This window comes from Centropristis striata, chromosome 5 (assembly GCF_030273125.1).
Source record: "Centropristis striata isolate RG_2023a ecotype Rhode Island chromosome 5, C.striata_1.0, whole genome shotgun sequence".
Taxonomy (NCBI): domain Eukaryota; kingdom Metazoa; phylum Chordata; class Actinopteri; order Perciformes; family Serranidae; genus Centropristis; species Centropristis striata.
The window spans coordinates 31,215,542-31,235,203 of NC_081521.1; the positions used below are offsets into that span (position 1 = coordinate 31,215,542).

General features: G+C 37.8%; 1 protein-coding gene across 1 annotated transcript; it reads right to left on the bottom strand.

Annotated features, from left to right (window-relative positions):
- Positions 1-1,898: 1,898 nt before the first annotated feature.
- On the bottom strand, positions 1,899-8,588 carry mul1b (mitochondrial E3 ubiquitin protein ligase 1b). The gene is made up of 5 exons (XM_059332431.1): positions 8,525-8,588; positions 6,646-6,788; positions 6,450-6,537; positions 6,208-6,328; positions 1,899-5,074 (listed from the first exon to the last, which is right to left on the bottom strand). Exons 2-5 carry the CDS (start codon positions 6,763-6,765, stop codon positions 4,345-4,347), a joined length of 1,059 nt encoding a protein of 352 aa, XP_059188414.1. The 5' UTR covers positions 6,766-6,788; positions 8,525-8,588; the 3' UTR covers positions 1,899-4,344.
- Between the last annotated feature and the right edge of the window lie 11,074 nt (positions 8,589-19,662).

The following is a 19,662-nucleotide window of genomic DNA, read 5'->3' on the forward strand; positions in this document are numbered from 1 at the left end:
CTGATATACTAGTTGTCAGACAAGCCCCACTGAGTGAAATCTGTGGATTTAAATCAGGGTTAACGGGTGCATGTGCAGGAAAGTGTGATGTCTTTTGAATTGCAAATGGTGTTAATCTGAGAGTAAATGTTGTAAACATCTCATCTCCGTTGATGAGCCTGCATGGTTCTTATCCTGCAGTTCTTGTAGTGCTCATGTGCCATTGAAATTCTAAACTCTCAAGTGGGGAATAATAGAGGGAATGTCTTTGATGGTTTGCTGACTGTCAGAACAGTGGCAGCTCCTGCTGTTAAAAGGCACTGCAGGACTAGACTGAAGGGTTTCCATGGTGTTGCACCCAGAGCTGCTGCTTTCATGTTCGCAGCACAATGAGAGTAGTTTGTTAATGCGTTACTAGTGGCTCAACAAGTGATGCTTTTACAAGTGAGATCTCTTCATAGCCTGATTTCTGGCCACACTTTAAAAACATTAAAGTCAGACTGCACAATAATATCTGGCAATGAAGGTGTGAAAGGTGAAACTAGAATAGATTCATAAAAATACATAAATGTTAATGAGTCCATGTCATGCAAGGAGCTCTGTGAGGCGGTACTTTCCACGTTCACATCATAAAGGATGGATGGTGGGGAAGGAAAATATTGCAAAAATACTGACAATATAACACCATATCTGATCTAGTGTCATTGTGGATTAAAAATGTATGGTTTTGAGTGGCCTTTAATGAACACCATTTCCCATAGGGCCCAGAGACCTCCATGAGCTGAATGTCACAGCTCAGCAGGACAGAGAGGACTGAATGCTATAGAAGTTTTTAGACAACAGAGATTACAAATAGAGAGCTGAATAAACAGAACTGGAAGAGAATGGTGGTGAGTTTTATGGTTGGATGGACAAAACCAAGTTACAAAACCAAGGATGACTCACATTCACAAGCTGCTGCTCTTCCAGCAACTTCTGCACTTGATGGTATTGAATTAGAATATGGACAGTAAACAACAGAATAAAATAGGATTAAGTATTTAAAATGCAAAATATGTACTCCATTTATCTAGTTAAACTTTTACTTTTTTAATTTATTTGTATGTTATTTTGCAGCAGGATTATTGAAAAACTATGGCCCAATTTTCATGAAACTTGAAGCAAAGTTGGAGCAGATTCAAATCACGGGGCAGATACATAAATTATTTCTCCCTTTCTTTAACATGGCGAAATAGGCCATGGCTTTGGAGGAGGTCTGCCCTCTACAAGGGCCCTTCTGGTTTGTTTTTGCACAGTCCATGTGCTACATGACAATGACAGTGGAGACTGACAGCCAAAAATTTGTTTTGGCATGGAAATATAAGACCCAGACAAATAAGCTCAGCAAGATCATTTTAAAATATTACAAAAGTTATTTAAAGTATTTAGAATATCTTACTTAATTTGATCTAATCTTATGGAATAGGTTAGAAATTAAATTTTAAGACATTAGTTTAAAAAAAAAAAAAACCCTCCCAACAGTGACAGTATTTCACAATAAACATTTTTTTCAGAAAGAGCAGTAAAAGAAATGCTGATTGAGAGATTCACTGAGCTGCAGAAGAGAGTAGAATAGAGGTTGGCCTGCATGTGACGTCACGATCTTCAGCTCTCTATAAACCATTGCAGGAGAAGAAAGCGCAAGAAGATGATGTAATTAAAAGAGTGCAAACCTGACCTCAAACCGTGGAAAATGTGATAAATTAGGAAGGCTAGAGGAAGGTTATAGTCTCCTCATTGGTCCACACAGATCAGATGTTTTTGTCTCTCCAGCAGAAGCTTCAGTGAACATTTTAACTGACATGCTTCATGTATACCATGACTATAAAGTTGAAAATGTGTATCAAAACAGGTTGATGGATTCAACATCCCTGTAGAGCCACAGTGCTAACATTTTAATAATGATGCAAGAAATGACAGAATCCAAGAAAAGGAGCATCATGAATATTTTTAAGTAGCTCAGGGTCAGTAATAGGCCTGATGGTAAAGTGGCCCTGATGAGGCTCTTAGTGTCAATACAGTACTTCCTACAAGAGGGAGTGCATAATGCTCTTCCTGCCTGATTACACTGTATATCTGACATTTAGCTCAGGTTCCTTCAGAGACCAGCCGGCAACGACTCACTCCTGGAAAATAGATTTCTGTGAGCAAGTCGGTGAATACTAATAGTGCCACGGTGCCGTACAAGGTTAAATTATACGTCTGAGATTTCCTGGCATAATGTGGGATGATAAAATGGGACTTTTTAAAAATAATACCAATCGTTTGAGAGTACAAAGGCTTTCTACTGTGCTCAAACTGCCTGAAGACGACCTCCTCTCGAGTGGGATATGCATCCCTGCTGGCAAGGGATTGAATCGTGCTGAAGCATACAATCCTGCCCTCAGTCGGTCTCTGTCCTTTGCCCTTCAGTTTTCTGACTAAAAATACGCTTGAGCAATTTAAAAGGAAAAAAAAAAAAAAGAGTAGAATATAGATTTTTCTTTGCCCTCTGACTTAAAATGAAGAGATGTCTTGAATCATTAACTGATTAAATTTATGTGACTGAAACAAAAGCAAACTGAGCATACTGTATAGGGCCAAGCACTTAAGATAAATGGCATTTTATATATATTTTGTTCTTCATATAACAACGTTGAAGACAATAAAAAACAGCTGAAGGTAAAAACAGCTGCTTGCATCGGGGGAACATGTGGCATCACATTTTTGTCTCTTGTGCTCTCTGTTTACAAATCCTGAATCACTGATTTTCCTCACAGGCAGACATCCCCCTCTCCTGGCAGAAATCTCAATCTTCTACAAACAGTTTTATTCTTGTGTCTTTATTTCACACGACTGAGTAACAATTAGTATTTTGGTCTACATTTCATTTGTCTATATTATTCAGTTTCAAATAGACAATGAGTTTATTGCCAGAAAAAAACATTCATTGGCTGTGATGGTGCAGAAGTCCCAGTACAGTAAAGTGTCCTTTAACAAGTTTTACATGTGTTGCCTCATGCCCTGTGCGCTCGGAGTTCAAAATCTGTGGAGCATGAGCAGCTGCTGTGAGTCAAAGTAAAAAAAAAGAAACAGAAACAGAAAAAGGGTCAGCTTGCTCCCTTTACCCAGAACAACGAAACAACCTGACAGAAGCTTGTACAATTATCTCCCCGCCACCCAAACTCTGGCTCGTCTGTGCTTCACAAAATATAACCTTTAATGAACTGCAAGGCCTTACCAAAGCTAAATCCCAACGTAAGGTCATTGAAAGAATGATCAGAAAAACCAAATAGCCTGTACTTCCAAAGTCAAACTTAAAGACTGAGAAGAGAGTGGACACTGTTTTCTAAAAGCATCTTACACGAAGCAAAATATATAATTTAAATGAAGAGTTTTCCAAAAGCATTGTTCTTAGAACAGTCAACAATTAATCACTTCTCTTGTATGAAATTAAACATTTTTGAACATGGTCCCTGACAAGTAAATAATGTAGAATGAGTGAGGTTGGCCAAAATCTTCCTAAATCTTGATAAAGGTAATTCCATGTCTGGATAATGATACACACGACCGCTCAAAAGTATAGTATATATAGTGTCATATTGCCCAGCCCTAACGAGTGATGATATTTAAATGGGAAAATACTGTAAAACACAGACTTGAAAGTTAATTTTGTCGTTTTTCTCCTCTTCCTGTTTTCACTCAATAAATATCTCTAAATATCTCTCTTTTTTTTGCTTCTGCTTTGAGATTTAACAAGTACTCACGAGTAGCAAATTCCAGCAGCAGCAAAATGTATTTTCGTTAACTGATTTCCACCTAGTACCATGAATCTAAGAGGGCATAAAGGTAAGAGCTGTAGACTATTGCTGCACATTACAAGGATGCTCTATGAATGTTTCATATTGAATTATTTCAAGTGCAAAACATTTCTATTGTGTCATTTACAACACACAAGTAGTGTCTCTTGCTTTTCAGTGTGAGCATGCAGACTTGCTCTTAGAAACGTAAGTGCATTCATAGAAAAACTCTTGTTCTGAACTTCTAAGATCCAATGAATTTGTCAGTGTCTAAGTAAGAAAATATCTAATTTTCTCTCTCAAGATGAAAGGAAAGAACAGGTATTTCATTTTCTCTATTTTTACAGGTTTCAACACTGATTTGAACATTTAATGGGAAATGTGATTCAGCACAGATACCTACTATTTCTACATTATAATGCAAAAGTGCATCAAAATGTACCCATATCAGCCTTTTAAAGCCTGAACCGCCATCTTTTGAATGACATATTTCCAGTGTATTTATGACAGTAAAATCCTGCGTAGACTTCCTTTGTATATTTCCACATTAGCTGTTGAAAAGAGGCACCACCCGGTCTATAGTCGCCCTGCATATTGGGCATTTCTTTGGCTCTGGCAGGACGTCGTAGCAAGAGGTGCAGGCACACACATGTCCACATTCTAAAAACACACAGGACCGCTCGCGGCTCAGGCAGACAGTACAGGTGGTGGGCGACACGCTGCTTTCCTCTACGTTGAGTTCACGCATACGTTTCTTCTGCTGCTCCTTAAAGTCCTCGAGCATGCTCCTCTCCTTCTTGCTCTCTCTGTGGTGTACGTATCGCTTCCACAGGATGAAGAGGAGTGTGGAACAAGCCGCGACTCCGAAAACAACGGTGAGAATCCTCCACAGTCTGACGCTGTTCTCCTGCTTCCTGAAAAGAGACTCATAGTCCAGCCGAGTGAGAAAATAACGGAAGCCCTGTTTGGGTGGTTGCAGTTTGATCAGGTTGTTATCCAGGACGAGCTCTCCCACACCTGTGACACTGTCTCCGAGCCGCAACATCTCCTCAGTTTCGTGGATGCCCTTGGGTCGTTCCCCGCTGATGAAGTGGCCGATAACGTTGGACAAGGACTGGACAGTGGGGTGGAAGTTCTCGTAGGTGGTCTCCAGGTCCAACTCTGCTGCGTCCAGTGGACGTATAACCCGTACTGCGGCAGCGATATTGTCATCATGAGACCCGAGGACAAATGGAACTGTGTTGGTGCGCTGGTGGATGACTTTCTCAGTGTTGTTCCTGTTCACAAATATCACAATTATTAATGTTTTGTTTTGGGCTGCAACTAACAATAATTTTGATTAATCTGCAGATTAACTGACTCGGTGCTTGATTTATAAAATGTTATTTCCCATCACAAAAATGTCCAAAGATTCCATAGCGTCAAACCCAAAGATATTCATTTTGTTAAGATTTTAAACAGAGAAAAACTTTAATTCCCCAAATTGGAATACCAGGAAAAAGCCACTTTTTTTTAGCATTATTGTTTGTGTAATAATTCCTCTTCTGGTGATTGACATTCCATTCTATTTTTGTTAGATTATCTCTGTCAGAAGACCAAATTAAATTCTATTAAGTCATCCCATCAAAAATAATGTCAACATGTTTTTAAATGTATTGTTAATTGTTTTTTTATCATTAATAAAAAAAGAAAATATGGTCTTTGAGGAAATATCAGATGCTTGATACTGGTGTCACACTGGGTGACTGGGAGGCATGTCAGTGTCTGTGTGCGTGTTAAGAGTGACTACCACACCAGCATTTAAATGGGGCAATTTGACATTTCCAGATGCATTTACATGCAGTTTAATGTGCTTCAGCTTAGCAGCTAATTACCTCTCTGGCCTGCAGACTGACGTCAGCAGTGAACTTTTCCTCTGTGAATATTTGTTTGGTTGTCCGTTCAGGTGCTGGACAAGAGACGTGTTCATGTTTTGTAAGTTAGAAAAGGAGGAGACATTAGCAGGAAAGCTAATGTGGGTTACTGTGGCAGCAGGGAGCTGTCTGGCTCAGTGTGACCGTCTGCTCTGCTTATTATAGAAAGGTGATGTTACTGATTGATGCAAGATTTGACTGTCTGTATGAAAACAAGTTCTAGCATCAACATAGAGCTAACAGTATTCTGACGCATTAATGCCATAAATAAGGAACATCATCATGAGACCAAAGAATAGAAATTCTTCCCATTTGGTTTTTTTATTTTTTTTCTCTGAATTTCTTCTGAATTATAGTTTGTGTTGACAATGCCTCAAAAATGCTATTTAACTTCAGTTGTATTTGATTACTTTCGCAAAAAAAAATAAAATCACTGCCTCATCACCGTATATGCTTTACTCAGAATACTTAAGATTCAAAGCTTCTAAATCACTTACCAGAGATGAGTGGTGCGATTCCACACCATCTTTTCCTCCTTCAGGGTCAGTCTTTCAATTACACCTTTGCAGTTATCAACAAACTGGCTGTTCAAAGTTTCCTTCACAGATCTCACCACACCTGCGGGGTGCAATAAACAGAAGACGGTGTAGATATGTTGTTATAATTATGCATAGTAAATTTCATGTAAAAATGTACAACATAGTAGTTTCATTTAGGCTTTTAAGGGGGCCCAACAAACCTTCTATGACAGCATATGGTACACATCTTCCAGGAGTTTCAGACAGGATGTTTTTTAAATCCTGGTCAATTGAGACTTTCTTGGCTCCCTGTGGAAACAAACATTTAAGATTAAGAAATGGAAGATAACAGGCAATAAATTTACACACTGCTGACATTCACGTGACAAAGACAGAGTGTGCTGAAATGTGGCTGACCTTTAATCGGGCAACTGTCGTAGCTCGGCTCTTGTAGATGGAATAAAAGAGCGCAGTCAGGGCAGAGCTGGTGGCTAAAACCACAATCTGTGCGGTTGAGGGTTTCCCACTGGAGTCCATCCCGTGATCTGCAGCATTCAACACTGTTGTGACAGAGAAGACGAGCAGAGATTAAGAAGTTATCTTGAAAAAACAGTACGATTTTGAGATACTTGTACTTTACATGAGTATTGTTTCTGCTACTTTCCTTCTCTACTCTAATAATTAGTTTCACAATGAACATTCCACAGCCCCAGGTGACATCTTCAAATTTTCTTATTGTGCAACAAAGACAATCAGTTTGCAATGATTTAAAACATTAACGTTTCTCTACTTTTACTTTAGTAACCATATGAATACTGGATTTACACATTTTAACAGGATGAAATTGAAATTAGACTGAGAGCTAAGAAGAGAAGTGAGCCAGTAGGTGCTCTTTAGTGTGGAATGCAAAAATCAAGAGAAAAAACACAGAAAAGGCAGCCTTTAATGCTTGGTTAGTTTGTATTCAAAACATTAATATAATTTGCTGAGATAAAAAACAACATATTTCGACCAACACAGACCTGATATTTCTAGTTTTTCTTAAGTAAAGAGTCTAAATATTTCTTCCACAACTGAGCAAGATGAATGACAAACACAAATTGCTAAATAGACTGTAAATTAACCAAGGGGTACAGAACAGAAAGAAGACTATGACACAGTGCTAAAACAAATTAACATTAACAGGCTCATCTCCATAGCAATGTCTCGCTTCTAGCGAGCTTAGACGGGACTGATAGGTGCTGGACAATGGTAAATAGTAATCTGTAATTACAGTCCAGTAGCTTAACCCATAAGAACCCACAGTGACACGGTTGTAACAAACACTAAATGTTGTTGAATCTCCCATATTCAGCTTTATGCTTCACCTTAAATCATTAAGTCCTATCATAAAGTGACACATACTCAACACCTTGGTGTGGTGGTCATGTGACTGTGACAAAAAGTGGCTTCTCCAAAATGTGGGTTTGACTGGAAACAGAAATTTTAAAAAAGTAGCTAATTTCAAAAAGCTTATTTTTTGCTACTAGGCTAAGTTTTAACCCATTTAACAATTCTAATCCATTAATAGGGTGTCCTTTTTGCATTTAACCATATTAAAGTTTGTTATTTGTTTTTATTTATTCGTGATTTATTATTATTTTGTTACTTAAAAACAAATCTGAAAAATAATTTGTTGTTAAACAGCACTATTAATGTCACAATTTTAATAAATGTTGTGGAGATGCAGAGAAAAAGGCAAATTTGTGTTTCTGTAAACAGAAAAGGTGTCGAGTTTATTTATAAAAAATATAAAAAAACATATAAAACAAGAAATATCATAAAACATAATACCATAAAACGCCCAATGTGACATATATGTCACATCACAGATCTTTGACATTCAGGGGTAGTATTTAAAAAATGTGTCCACTTGGTCTGTGGTATATCCCCCATAATTTTCTTTCAAGGATAAATGGGTCTGGGTTGACCAGATAACTTAATGCTCACGTTAAATAAATCACAAACTTGATGATACTGTCATTTGTTAAATAATAATTTTGTCTGACACCTCTAGAACCCTAAAACGTATCGTTAACGAGCAAATTAGCGATACTTTCCAGCAGAGCCACACACTTCCTTAAATTGAGCTCATAAGCTAACGTTAGCTAAATTAGCAGTTTGCTAGCTAGCGACGCTCCAGCTAAATTAACAATATTTAACTGCCCGTTTTAAGCAATAATGTAGCTGTCTTGCTACAAAGACTTTTAAATGAGCAACTGTTTGTATGAACCGCTGTCACAAGGGTTTATCTAACCTGTATTCACACCACTCGTCCCACTGTCAACACAGGTTTCACAACAGCTGCGGGTCTCCACTTCAAAATAAAAGCGCCTGGAATGTGATATCCCTCCCTGCCAGCAGATGTCAGTGTAGCACAAGTTATGGTTAAGAGACACACGTCGTCACCCTGTTAAAATCGGTTAAAATAATTGCCTAACTCATTTTTTCAAGTTTTGCAGGAAACAGAAAAAACTTCACCAAAAGTGTAACATATTTATTGATCATTTCACTCAAAAAGAAGGTAACAAAGGACGGCTATTGGCATAGTAATAAAACTGTGTGTAAATTATGTGACTTGAGAGAAATAAATAACTTACTCAATAAAATAATAAATAAATAACTTTACTCAAGTACTGTACTTAAGTACAATTTTAAAGTACTTGTACTTTACTGGAGTATTTCCATTTTATGTAACTTTATACTTCTGCTCCACTATGTTTTGACGCAAATATTGAACTTTTTACTTCACTACATTTAGCTGCCAGCTTTAGTTACTTTTCAGATCGAGATTTAACATAAAAAACATGATAAACATGTTTAGTGTAGTGAAATTAAACCTGATAACAGTATATTAAGTAGATAAAATTGGTCTTATCTTTACAAAAACTTAAACACTGCTTACATAAATGCATCAAATCTAATAATATATTTTGAATATATTTAACTATCTGAGTGGATCCATTCTGCATAAAGAGTACTTTTACTTTTGATACTTTAAGTACATTTTGATGCTGATACTTTTGTACTTTTTTTGAAGTAAGTTTTAAATGCAGGACTTTTACTTGTACTGGAGTAATTTCACGGTGTGGTATTAGTACTTTTACTTAAGTAAGGAATCTGAATACTTCTTCCACCACTGGCCATCATGAATGTTATGTAATGTGTTAGTATGCCAGGACCTTTTCCCAGTGTTAGAAGCAGTAGCCATACCATACCATACCATACCACTCAGCCACAAGTAAAACTCCTGCATGCAAAATTGTACAAAAGTAAATATTCAGAAATACTAGCATCAAAATATAATTTACATGCCAAAGACTAAAGTACTTACTATGCAGAATGAGCCATTGGATTATATGCATGCATTATGTGTGCATTAATGTATACATATCTTTCATTTTGCAGCTGGTCGTCCTAAAGGTGGAAATATTTTTAACTACTTAATATACTTAATTTGCTGGGTCACTGGTTAAGTTCCTCCTTTGTATCAATAACGTTTCACTTTAGTCTATAATATTACATCATAGTTTATATTTGTTGGTTATATTTCGTATTGTTAACCAGAATCTACAAAGTGGCCTAACAGTTAGTAGGGTAATTAGTGGAATATTTGCCTCTGAATTAAGTAGCAGAAAATGGAAACAACTGAGTTGAGTAAAGTACAAGTACTGCAAAACTCTATTAGTAAAGTATTTGAGTACAGCTACTTTCCACCACAAAAAACAACAACAAAAAAAACTGAAAATACTCAAATAATAAGTGAAACAAGTAAATCCTCTTTTATAAGTAAAAGTCGTAAATTCAAAATTGGATACGTCAAAAGAATGTAGTGGAGTTTAAAGAACAATATTTACCTGTGTCTTGTAATATATTGGAATTATAAAGAAGCATTAAATGAGAATATTCAAGTGAAGAAGGACTATAAGTAGGCTGCCTCAAAATTGCACTTAAGCACAGCAAATGTATAACTTCATTACATTCCACCACTAACAAAATTTAAATCTCTGCTGTGAAAAAAGGCCTGGGGATGCCCCCAGGTCCTGACCCATAGCGGTGTCCCACAACAGTACATGCTAACCCACAGCAGGTTTTGAGTTTGAGAGAAAAAAAAGTATTTAAAAAAGCCAGTACACATCCCAAAGAAAAAAGAAAATGCAAATCGCAGAGGAAATACAGGAGCATCTCACAGCTGCAACAAAATAAAAATAAATTACAAAGGCTGATGAGAAGAGGTGAATCTCACCTCTGTGAACTATATCGAAATCTGTGTTGCTTCCCAGAAACACAGCAAACAATTGTGATTCCAAAGCTGCACACACAATTTATAAAAATACATTTACGCACATGATGTAAAATCTCTTTTTTGTGGTTGGTTACAATATGGCTCTAAAATGTGATGGTGTTTTGAGGTAATCACTTGAAATTAGTATGACCTTTATTTAATCAGGTAGTCCCTCTGAGATCAAGATCTGTTTAGCGAGAATGACTTGGATTTATCCCACTTTATCATGATTAAGATGATGAGTCACTCAATGATTTCTTAATTACATAGAAGGTGAAATTATATATATATATATATATATATATATATATATATATATATATATATATATATATATATATATATATATATATATATCTTTGGTATGCTTTAAACAGGCTTTGAATTAGTGTTGGTTATTGTGTGCCTTTATTGTTGTCTTATATATTGAGTCTTGTTGTGAGCATACATGCTATGGATGTGTATTGATGGCCTGTAGGTGTAATTGAGAGCATGAGTGGTTTTCTGTCTCTATGTGTCAGGCCTTCGATAGTCTGGCGACCTGTCCAGGATGAACCCCGCTTCCCACCCAATGTCAGCTGGGATCGGCTCCAGCCCCCCGTGACCCGAGTTTGGATGAGCGGTTAAGGATGAATGAATATACTGGCACCCTCAGATAAAAAGCATGTGTGCGTTTGACACGGGCTGGAGTGAATTTGCAGGACTAGATTTTACAGATTTATAACAATTTATACATACTCTTTGCTTGACTGCACAATTGTACTGAGCATATATCTATGTTCAAGTTGTTCAGCAGCTGGGAATGAAGGACCATAATTGGTCTGTGTACCCTGCAGACTTTAAATCTCCACAGGCTTTCCAAAAAACCCTCTGGGACTGGGTGAGAATCAAAGTAGTCCCATTTTTCTATGGTGTATGCTGGTGTTAACCCTCTGAATTGGACTCTTTTGATGCAGTGGAAAAAAACTCAGAGCAAAAAGTAATAAACCTCAAGAGAATCATTGTGCTTTGTCTTTTTGAAGTGCAATGATTGCGTTACTCCAAGGTCACAGTTTAATTGACGCTGGTGCACATCCTTTATCATTTCCGGTGTGTACAAAGGTTTCGCTTTTGTTTTTTTTCCACACAACTGCAAACACAGTATTCTTTGCTATACAGCATGGATTGGACCACTGTTTTACTTGTATTGTTGCAGGACAAACAGAGGTGTAACAGCCAATAATGATGGCTCTGTTCGCCTTTTTATTTGTCCCTTGGGAAATTTGTCTTGGACATAAAGGCTGCCACATAAAAATATATACAATTGTAGTGCAGTAACATATGTAAAGTGCACCTGAATACGTACAAAAATGCTTCTCATGTCACACCATCATTATGTCCTGAGTTTTATGAGATCCACTGATAGAGGAATGAAAGTCTTCTCCTGTATTTAACTGAAACCTTATAGTGTTTAACTGATGGGAGCAGTTAGTATTCTGAATACAGCACATGGGAGGGAGGGGTCCGCAGTACCTTTAACTATAGTCTTCTTGCAGAGCATCTGGAGGGAGTGATGTAGAGTCGATCACAGCATGAGAAAATAACATTTCTGTCAACCCCTGAGTCTACAAGAAAAAATCTATGTTGGATCCTGGTGCATTAAGAATTCACATGGACATTCCAGGACAGATTGTAAGATGTATAGCCAGGTATTTGTAAGAATGAACCAGAGTAATACAAGCTTTATGGTCCAACAGTGGAGAATGACCTTGCAGATGTCCAGGATAAAATAAAAAAAATCCTTCACAATAAGATGGTTATCACACCATTGTACAATAAAGCCAGCGATGCAAATGTCTGTATCAATAAGTCCCAAGTTAGCATTATCGTAAGAAAAAAGCGACAATAAAGGGGTAGAAAGACTGCTTGTACAATCATCTGTAGTGTAAACAGAATGGAAGTAGCTACACATAATTGAAGAATGCCTGTGTTAATGAAGTTAGTCAGATGATGTCTGCTTCACTCCTACTGTACCTGCTGGTCAAAAATGAGGGATACCACCTGATGATATAATGTATATATGGGTAAACCCAGTGGTTCTCAACCATGGGTCCTTAAGGGAGTGACAGGGGGTCCCTACAAAAAAGCGGAATAGCTTATTTTTGCTAGAAGTGTCCCAAATTTGAAAACCAAGGCAAATTGCCCCAAAAATGACTTTTTTGGTCCCAACAGCACCATGGATTTATCAATACACAACACAGTTAAGATACTGATATTACAGAGTCATGATCAGGCCCATAGATTCTACCTCTTTCTGCTACTTTGGGGATCAAGAGGGGTGATTGCAGCATAACAAGGGGGATGCATTGTGGTCATTTTGCTAACATGGGGCATGACATCTCCCTTCAAACTGCTATTGGCAAGAGTCATAAGAGTGACTTTTCTGATTATAGGTTTCACTTCCTCCTTAGGTTATCTTCTTAACTGTAGCTGACAACTGTGTAATTCTGTTCTTAATATTTAACAACCAAAATCTCTTCAGTTGAAGTTACCTGAAGCTGAAACTTATCAAACGGTGTCCGTGACCTTCATGTAATGCGTATCAATTTAGGGGTCCTTGACACAAAAAAGGTTGAGAACCAGTAGGCAAACAGGCGTCTCAGCTCTCATCTGTCATCTGAACAGACATCTGAGCTTACTGAGAGGGATGACTGGCTGCAGGGTATTTAAAGCTGAGCTGAGGTGTACAAACAGCAGTGCGGTGTAGGCCTTGGGGTTTTAATAGTGTTGCAAGATAAAGTGTATTTTGTCTAACAAAGACGACTTTCTAAATAATGTAATGAGTTACAGATGTGAAAGCCAGGGCTATATCATATTTGGTTCTCTGTGCACAAAGAAATAGAACTGGATAATCCAATTATTGGTAATTAATTAACAGATAACAGCACATTCATAAGTAAATGGTCAGACATTCATAATTACATTTTATGAATATGTCAAAGCACCTAATTCATGTCTCAGGAATTTCCAACTTGACACTTTGTTACTTTACAGGAATGTTTTCCTGCTCATTTCCATCCAACATTTAATTTAGTTTCTCTTGCACTGTTTTACATATTCTTTTTGTGTCACTGCAAAGGACATAAACTCAGTGAAATTAATTCATATTACATCCCATAAAACCAGCACCCATAGACCACCTGGAGGGTACAAACACTTTCTTGCCCTGAGTTGACCCTCTCAGGGATTCGTCCTTGCAGGCTGCATACAGATTATGCTTTCTTCATAACAGCAGACTGCATGACAACCTTAACCACGACTTTGGGTCTACTTAAAATTCCAGTGTTCCCTCCAGTGTTTAGAATGCATACATTTGGATAAAAACAAAAATGAAAAGAAAAAGAAACCCAGGAATAGATTGGATGCTGTCAGACAACATAAGGCAGAGTGCAAGTCAGTGGATTTATAACAATGAGTGCAGTAAACCTTTTGTTTTGATGGATTACGCCCCATCTCTGACAAGGACCATATTTCAACTGGAATAACTGAATTTGCCTTTTTATATATTGCTGCTTTGCACATTCTCATTGCATCATCTGGTGTATCTCCTCACAGTTAGTGAGGATCTCAACATGCAAATGCTGCTTTGAACAAAGATGTTTTTGTACTTTAAAATTCATGCACAGCTAACACTGACTGAAACTGACCATAATGTCAGGTAAAGAAAATATTTTCAAAGAAACATAAATCCTAACTTTGGAATGTGCAGATTTGTATCATTTCAGAGTCAAGTTAGGTGCAATATTGTTCCCATATATGGCAAAACTGTACGCTACATCAGCAATTTTAGTATTTTATTTGATAAAGTAATAGACTCTAATAGACTCTCAGATGATGGATCGTGTTGGCTATATACTTTATGTCCCAAACCACTTCAAATTCTTTATTTGCTCCAGGCTCTCCAGCTGTCAGAAAAGCCCCATTGCAATCCATTAAAACACAGGTAGTGCACAGAGTTCTGAGCACATTACCAGAAAAGTGGAACAAATAACCAGCAGCCGGTTCTAGTCAGTGATGGCTGCCGTCAGAGAAAGCAGAAAAATAATGTCTCTGTATTGGTGGAAATTTGCAGGTGCACCACACACACATTTGAGAGTCTGTCCATCCAAATCCAAATCTCGATTTGGATGCAATCTCATTGCATTTTTATCATCAATCTTTGGTTTGACCTCACAGCCTGAAAAGTGAAGCCAATGCAGAAGCACCTCAAGCCTGCATTCTTTCTAATGGCCAGCAGGATGCGACTCCGCTGGTTGCAGAAAGAAGTCGGTTTGTATGAAAGTCAATAGGAAAGTGACCCTACTTCTGAGTTAATTTATTACCTCATTAATCATTCTAATGATGAATTTATGGTCTCAATTCGTAGTTTCAAGTCTTCTTCAATCCAGCATGACGTTCTTCTTGTAAATGATGGTCTTATTTAGAGTTAAGTAGACAATGAAGCAGGATATGGTTTAGGGTGGGGGTACCATATAATTGACAATTTACTATCACAGTGTACTTGTTCTCATGTTTTGTCCCTGGCCTGATGTAACATTTTCTGAAGGATTAGATTATATGCTCGGACTAATTACCAATTCAGCAGCAACAATGTTAAACATCAATTGTCCAACGTTTAAAATTAGGATTCCTCCAATGTGCCCAATGTCAGCACACCTCAAAGGCATTTATAACAACTTCAATTTGACACTTAAACTCAATTAAAGCAGGATTAACATTACAGGAGAAGGTGAGGAATACAACACTCACTGTGCTTCTAAGTCATTGTGTGTGGAGACATTTTAATATCCATCACAAAATCACAGAATGGCATGGACATGGACATTTTGCAGGACTCCTGTATCTAAAAAAATAAATAAATTCTGTTGTCTTCTTTGCAGAAATTGAAAATGTGCATATAGAAAAGTTTGGAAATGTATTCTGAAAGGCACCCAGCACAGATAGAGTAGTCCAGAATTTAGAATTTATGGTTGACAAATGTAGGAGAGAAAGTGCAAGATTATATCCCACAAAGGCAAACAAGTGCAGAATGAGATGAACCACTAAAATGTGTAGAGGTAGCTTGATTACATACACCTTTGGGGCCGTTAAGCTAAACTATATAAAAACCTCTGTAAAAACACTGTACTTGGCGCTTGAATGGACATAAGCGTCATTAATATAATAGATTGTCCTCTGAAATGTTTTATGCAAAGAAAGTGATATAATTTAATAGTTACTTTAACTTCAAAGGCCTCCTGTCTGAAGTAACCTTTAAAAACTTTTGAATAATAGGAGGAATAGCTGCCAGAAAAAACTCCTCCGGCAGAATCAGTCTGACATAATCAACCTGACATGTGAGTGATTAGCCTACGAGAATGTTGCATCTTTTGCTTCTGACAGAAAAAAGGTGCAACCTTGTTTTCCCTAGCAAAGAACAGAAATGCCCTCTGGGCTTCTATTCAACATTAGTCACTTTGTGTTGTGGACAGAGTCTACCTTGCAGATCCAGTGCCCCCTCTGCCCACATAAAAACAACCTCCCGCTTTGTTACTTTCTTCGTGCGTGTGTCACATAATGACTTCCGTTCAGATGCTGGCCTGACACACATTCACGTGGATTTCAGACAGACAGAAATAGCGACAGCAGATGGAGGCAACAGCTTTATGGGAGGGGTAGAAGAGGCGAGAAGAAGATCATATGTGTCCTCTTGATGATGTAGTGTTGAAAGGATGACAGTTGGAATTTGCTGCGACTAGTTAAGCCTGGCAGCTTGCCTACCTTTGCAACATCCAGACAAACTCCCCTCCTCGCTGAGTCTATCCAATTATACGCTGAGATGAAAAACACACAACAGTCATTCACGTTTCATGTAATATGGTGCTGGATTTCTAGCACAGATGTTGGAATTATAAAAACTTTTTAAAATGCCAGAGTAATTCAGTGCAGATCAGAAGGAATCAGACCTTTTGTTTTATTGCTATCTTGCAGCCAAAGAACCAACTTTTGAACTTTTTAAAATGTCAGATTTTAACAGTTAGCAGCAGAACAGGGTAAGTTGGCACAAACTGTCCAAAAGTTTTAGCACTCTGTTAACTCTTATGTCACTCTGACTTGGCAAATCCCATTGTTAAGCACATAGAAAAGGACACTGCATCAATCGAAACCACATTCTGTTGCCCTTAATGGACCCAAACATTGAATATCAAACGAGCGATCAAAAGTTTTGGGGTATTTGGACAAAAACTTCCAAAGCAGCGTCTTTCATGTAAAACCCATTTGGAATAATTTGAAGATTTTTTTTTGTTCTCTCACACTATCGCACAGCTTTTAGCTCTACCCTGGCACACAATCTGCTTATTCTCCCACTGAGAAGCACACTATTTGGAAAAGTCTCAGTTCCTTGAGATATTGAAATCAGCTGGCATTCTGTGCCTGGAGGATTGCCTCTAAGGATTACTCAACAAAAGCACTGGATGTATAATGAGGCTATTTGGCACAGGCTTTATTGTGGCGCGCCTCATATTCTGTCCTTCAAACCTTCAAAAGTGTAACACATTTACCTGCAACACATGATGAAACTCTAGTGATGCTAATGATACTGAATATGGATAGTCCCATTATCACAGTGTGAAAAAAGATAGTAGAAAATGCTGTATTTCTATGAAAGTGCAGATTTAATGGATCGTTGAATTTGATATGAGTGTGGTATCAATCCTTTCATCTAACCATGAAAATAAGTTCATTTCACAAAATGTCAAGGTATTCATTAAAATGCTTTATACCTGACACAATTAAGATAAATGTGTAAATTAGTAAGATTTATGGTTGCAGAGTTTTTACCTGGAGGATGGACAACGTGACATTTCTCCAAAGAGAAGCCAAAATATCTTGATCGCCCTCTGGTGGCCGACTAGTCCAACGTGTTAGCAGATGGGATATGGGCCAAACTAAAAACTCAAAAGTATACGTCATATTGGTTGGTTTCTGTTATTTTTGGTCGTTCTGATCATGCTGATGTATGTTTAAGTGTTCACCGTCCTGATGGGTTTTAATTTATTCTATTAAATGTTGAGATGAGATTATTTTAGGATTTTTTAATATAATAGCAACACTCAATGCAACATTTGAGCAACAAAGCCATGATTATCTTTATATGTACAGAAAAACAGACAAAAAAACAGATCAGAGGACTTTACTTACATTACTAGTTGAGTAAAAATACAAATAAACAGCTAACAGAGAGCATAGAGTTACATCATCAGTCCACTACCATTTAGGTATTCTAGTACAGGGCTCTAAATTTGGATAAATATTCTGGTTCTTATTAGAGAACCTCAGCCTTTCAAGATACAACACATTCATCAACTGTTTTATCCACATATCTTAAATCTAAAAAATAAATCCAGATCTTAATCAACAATGAAGCGATGCATAATTCAAATCAGCATGCACAAATTGGCTCTCATTTCTAATTCCTCTTGTCTAAATGGCTCTTTTTTTTTCTTTGACCTTACATGCAAACTAATAAATCACTTTTTGTAGTGCAGCATGTTTCCTGTGGTACAGTACATGAGGTAAATGAGGAGAAGTTGACCTGCAGGTCTCCTGTTACTATATCCTTCTCCTGATTAAAGGCGGGAATGCGTCTCCTGTATCTAATGTCTTGCACTCTCGCTGTTCATTAAACCATGATTCACTTGAACTACATTATGTATTCAGCCGAGCCAGTGGGAATCTATATTGTGGGAATGAGATGATATTGATTTCCATCCCTTGCGGCGTATACTTCCTCTTTTTGTAAACAAAGAATTACCACAATTCATGTCATTCTCTTATCATTTTTGTGGGACTTGTATCTATTTTTTTTATTTGGTGTAGGTGTGTTGTCTATGGCAGCAGTCTGATATATGAAGAGCACAGTAGCCCTTTCTGTCATCGTTCCCTTCTCTCATTCTCTCTCGTGTGCTGTGCTGCCTTGCTGCCCCCCGCACGTCCAGCCATAAATCAGCCATCTAAGAGCTGGGACCCTCTCTGCCAGACCCCTCTAATTGATTACACCACACTGGGCAAGTGTTGCGTGATGAAGAGAGAGCCCAATTCAATTAGGCTGCCTTGCTAGACAGAAATTTGTAGCATACGCTGCCCTGGATAAAAGGATGTCTTCAGGAGCAATGAAAAGGAACTGAGGGTAAGGAAGGAGGATTTTGGAGGTGAGGGAGGGGTGTCACTCTGATAAAAAGTAATTGGATTGCTATGATAACATTCTGCACCCAGGGTTGCTTGTGCGAGCTGATAATGGGTGTGTACATTCAACTGAAGGAGAGTGAGTAAGGGAGGTAGTGTTACAGGAAATGAGGACGTCCCAGGAGGGCTGGCTGAGCTGGAGATCAGTTTGTAATTATTTTCAAATGTGCAGCTCATCCACAGAAAAAAATAATAATCTTTTTTTAGCCTGAAATATCGCAACAACTACTGGATGGATGGCCATGAAATGTTACATGTAACCACACACAACATGGTCTCACAGGAATCCGTGAAATAGCCACGGATTTGCTTAACTCAAAATCCATGGAATAGCCACGGAATCACTCAAATTTCCGTGAAACTGACACGGATTTCGCTACAATGCAAGTTAATGACAGTCATATCCCGTGGCTATTCCATGGATATTTTTTCCTATTGGTTTGTGTCCAAGTCACGTGACTTTCAAGGTTCCGGCGGCAAATCCGGCATAGCAAATCCGTGGCTATTTCACGGATTCCTATGAGACCAGGTTGCCACACAGGTCGTTTGTGCTAACGCTCTAATAGGACCCAGAGGTCTTACAGGTCACAGTTTGGTCAAGTAAGGTTTAAAAAAGATCATTGTTTGAGTTAAAATAAGCATTTGTTTGTTTGTTACGCAACTCGATGTAACTTCAAATAAGTAAACACTTAGTTTTGGTTTCACACAGGACATGAACACCGGCCTCCTCCCTATACGGACTTTGTCGCTTTTTATACTATTTCATCTGACTTCCTCTTTTGCGCTCATCAGCCAATTTTTTCACATAAAAAAAAAACATTTTGGGGTTTTAGTGAAATTGGATA

Excerpts from the sequence above, each read along its gene's own strand:
- mul1b (XM_059332431.1), bottom strand. The coding sequence starts at position 6,765 with ATGGACTCCAGTGGGAAACCCTCAACCGCACAGATTGTGGTTTTAGCC. Across the intron at positions 6,538-6,645 it reads CGACAGTTGCCCGATTAAAG|GGAGCCAAGAAAGTCTCAAT; the intron begins GTCAGCCACATT and ends TTGTTTCCACAG. Across the intron at positions 6,329-6,449 it reads ACCATATGCTGTCATAGAAG|GTGTGGTGAGATCTGTGAAG; the intron begins GTTTGTTGGGCC and ends TGCACCCCGCAG.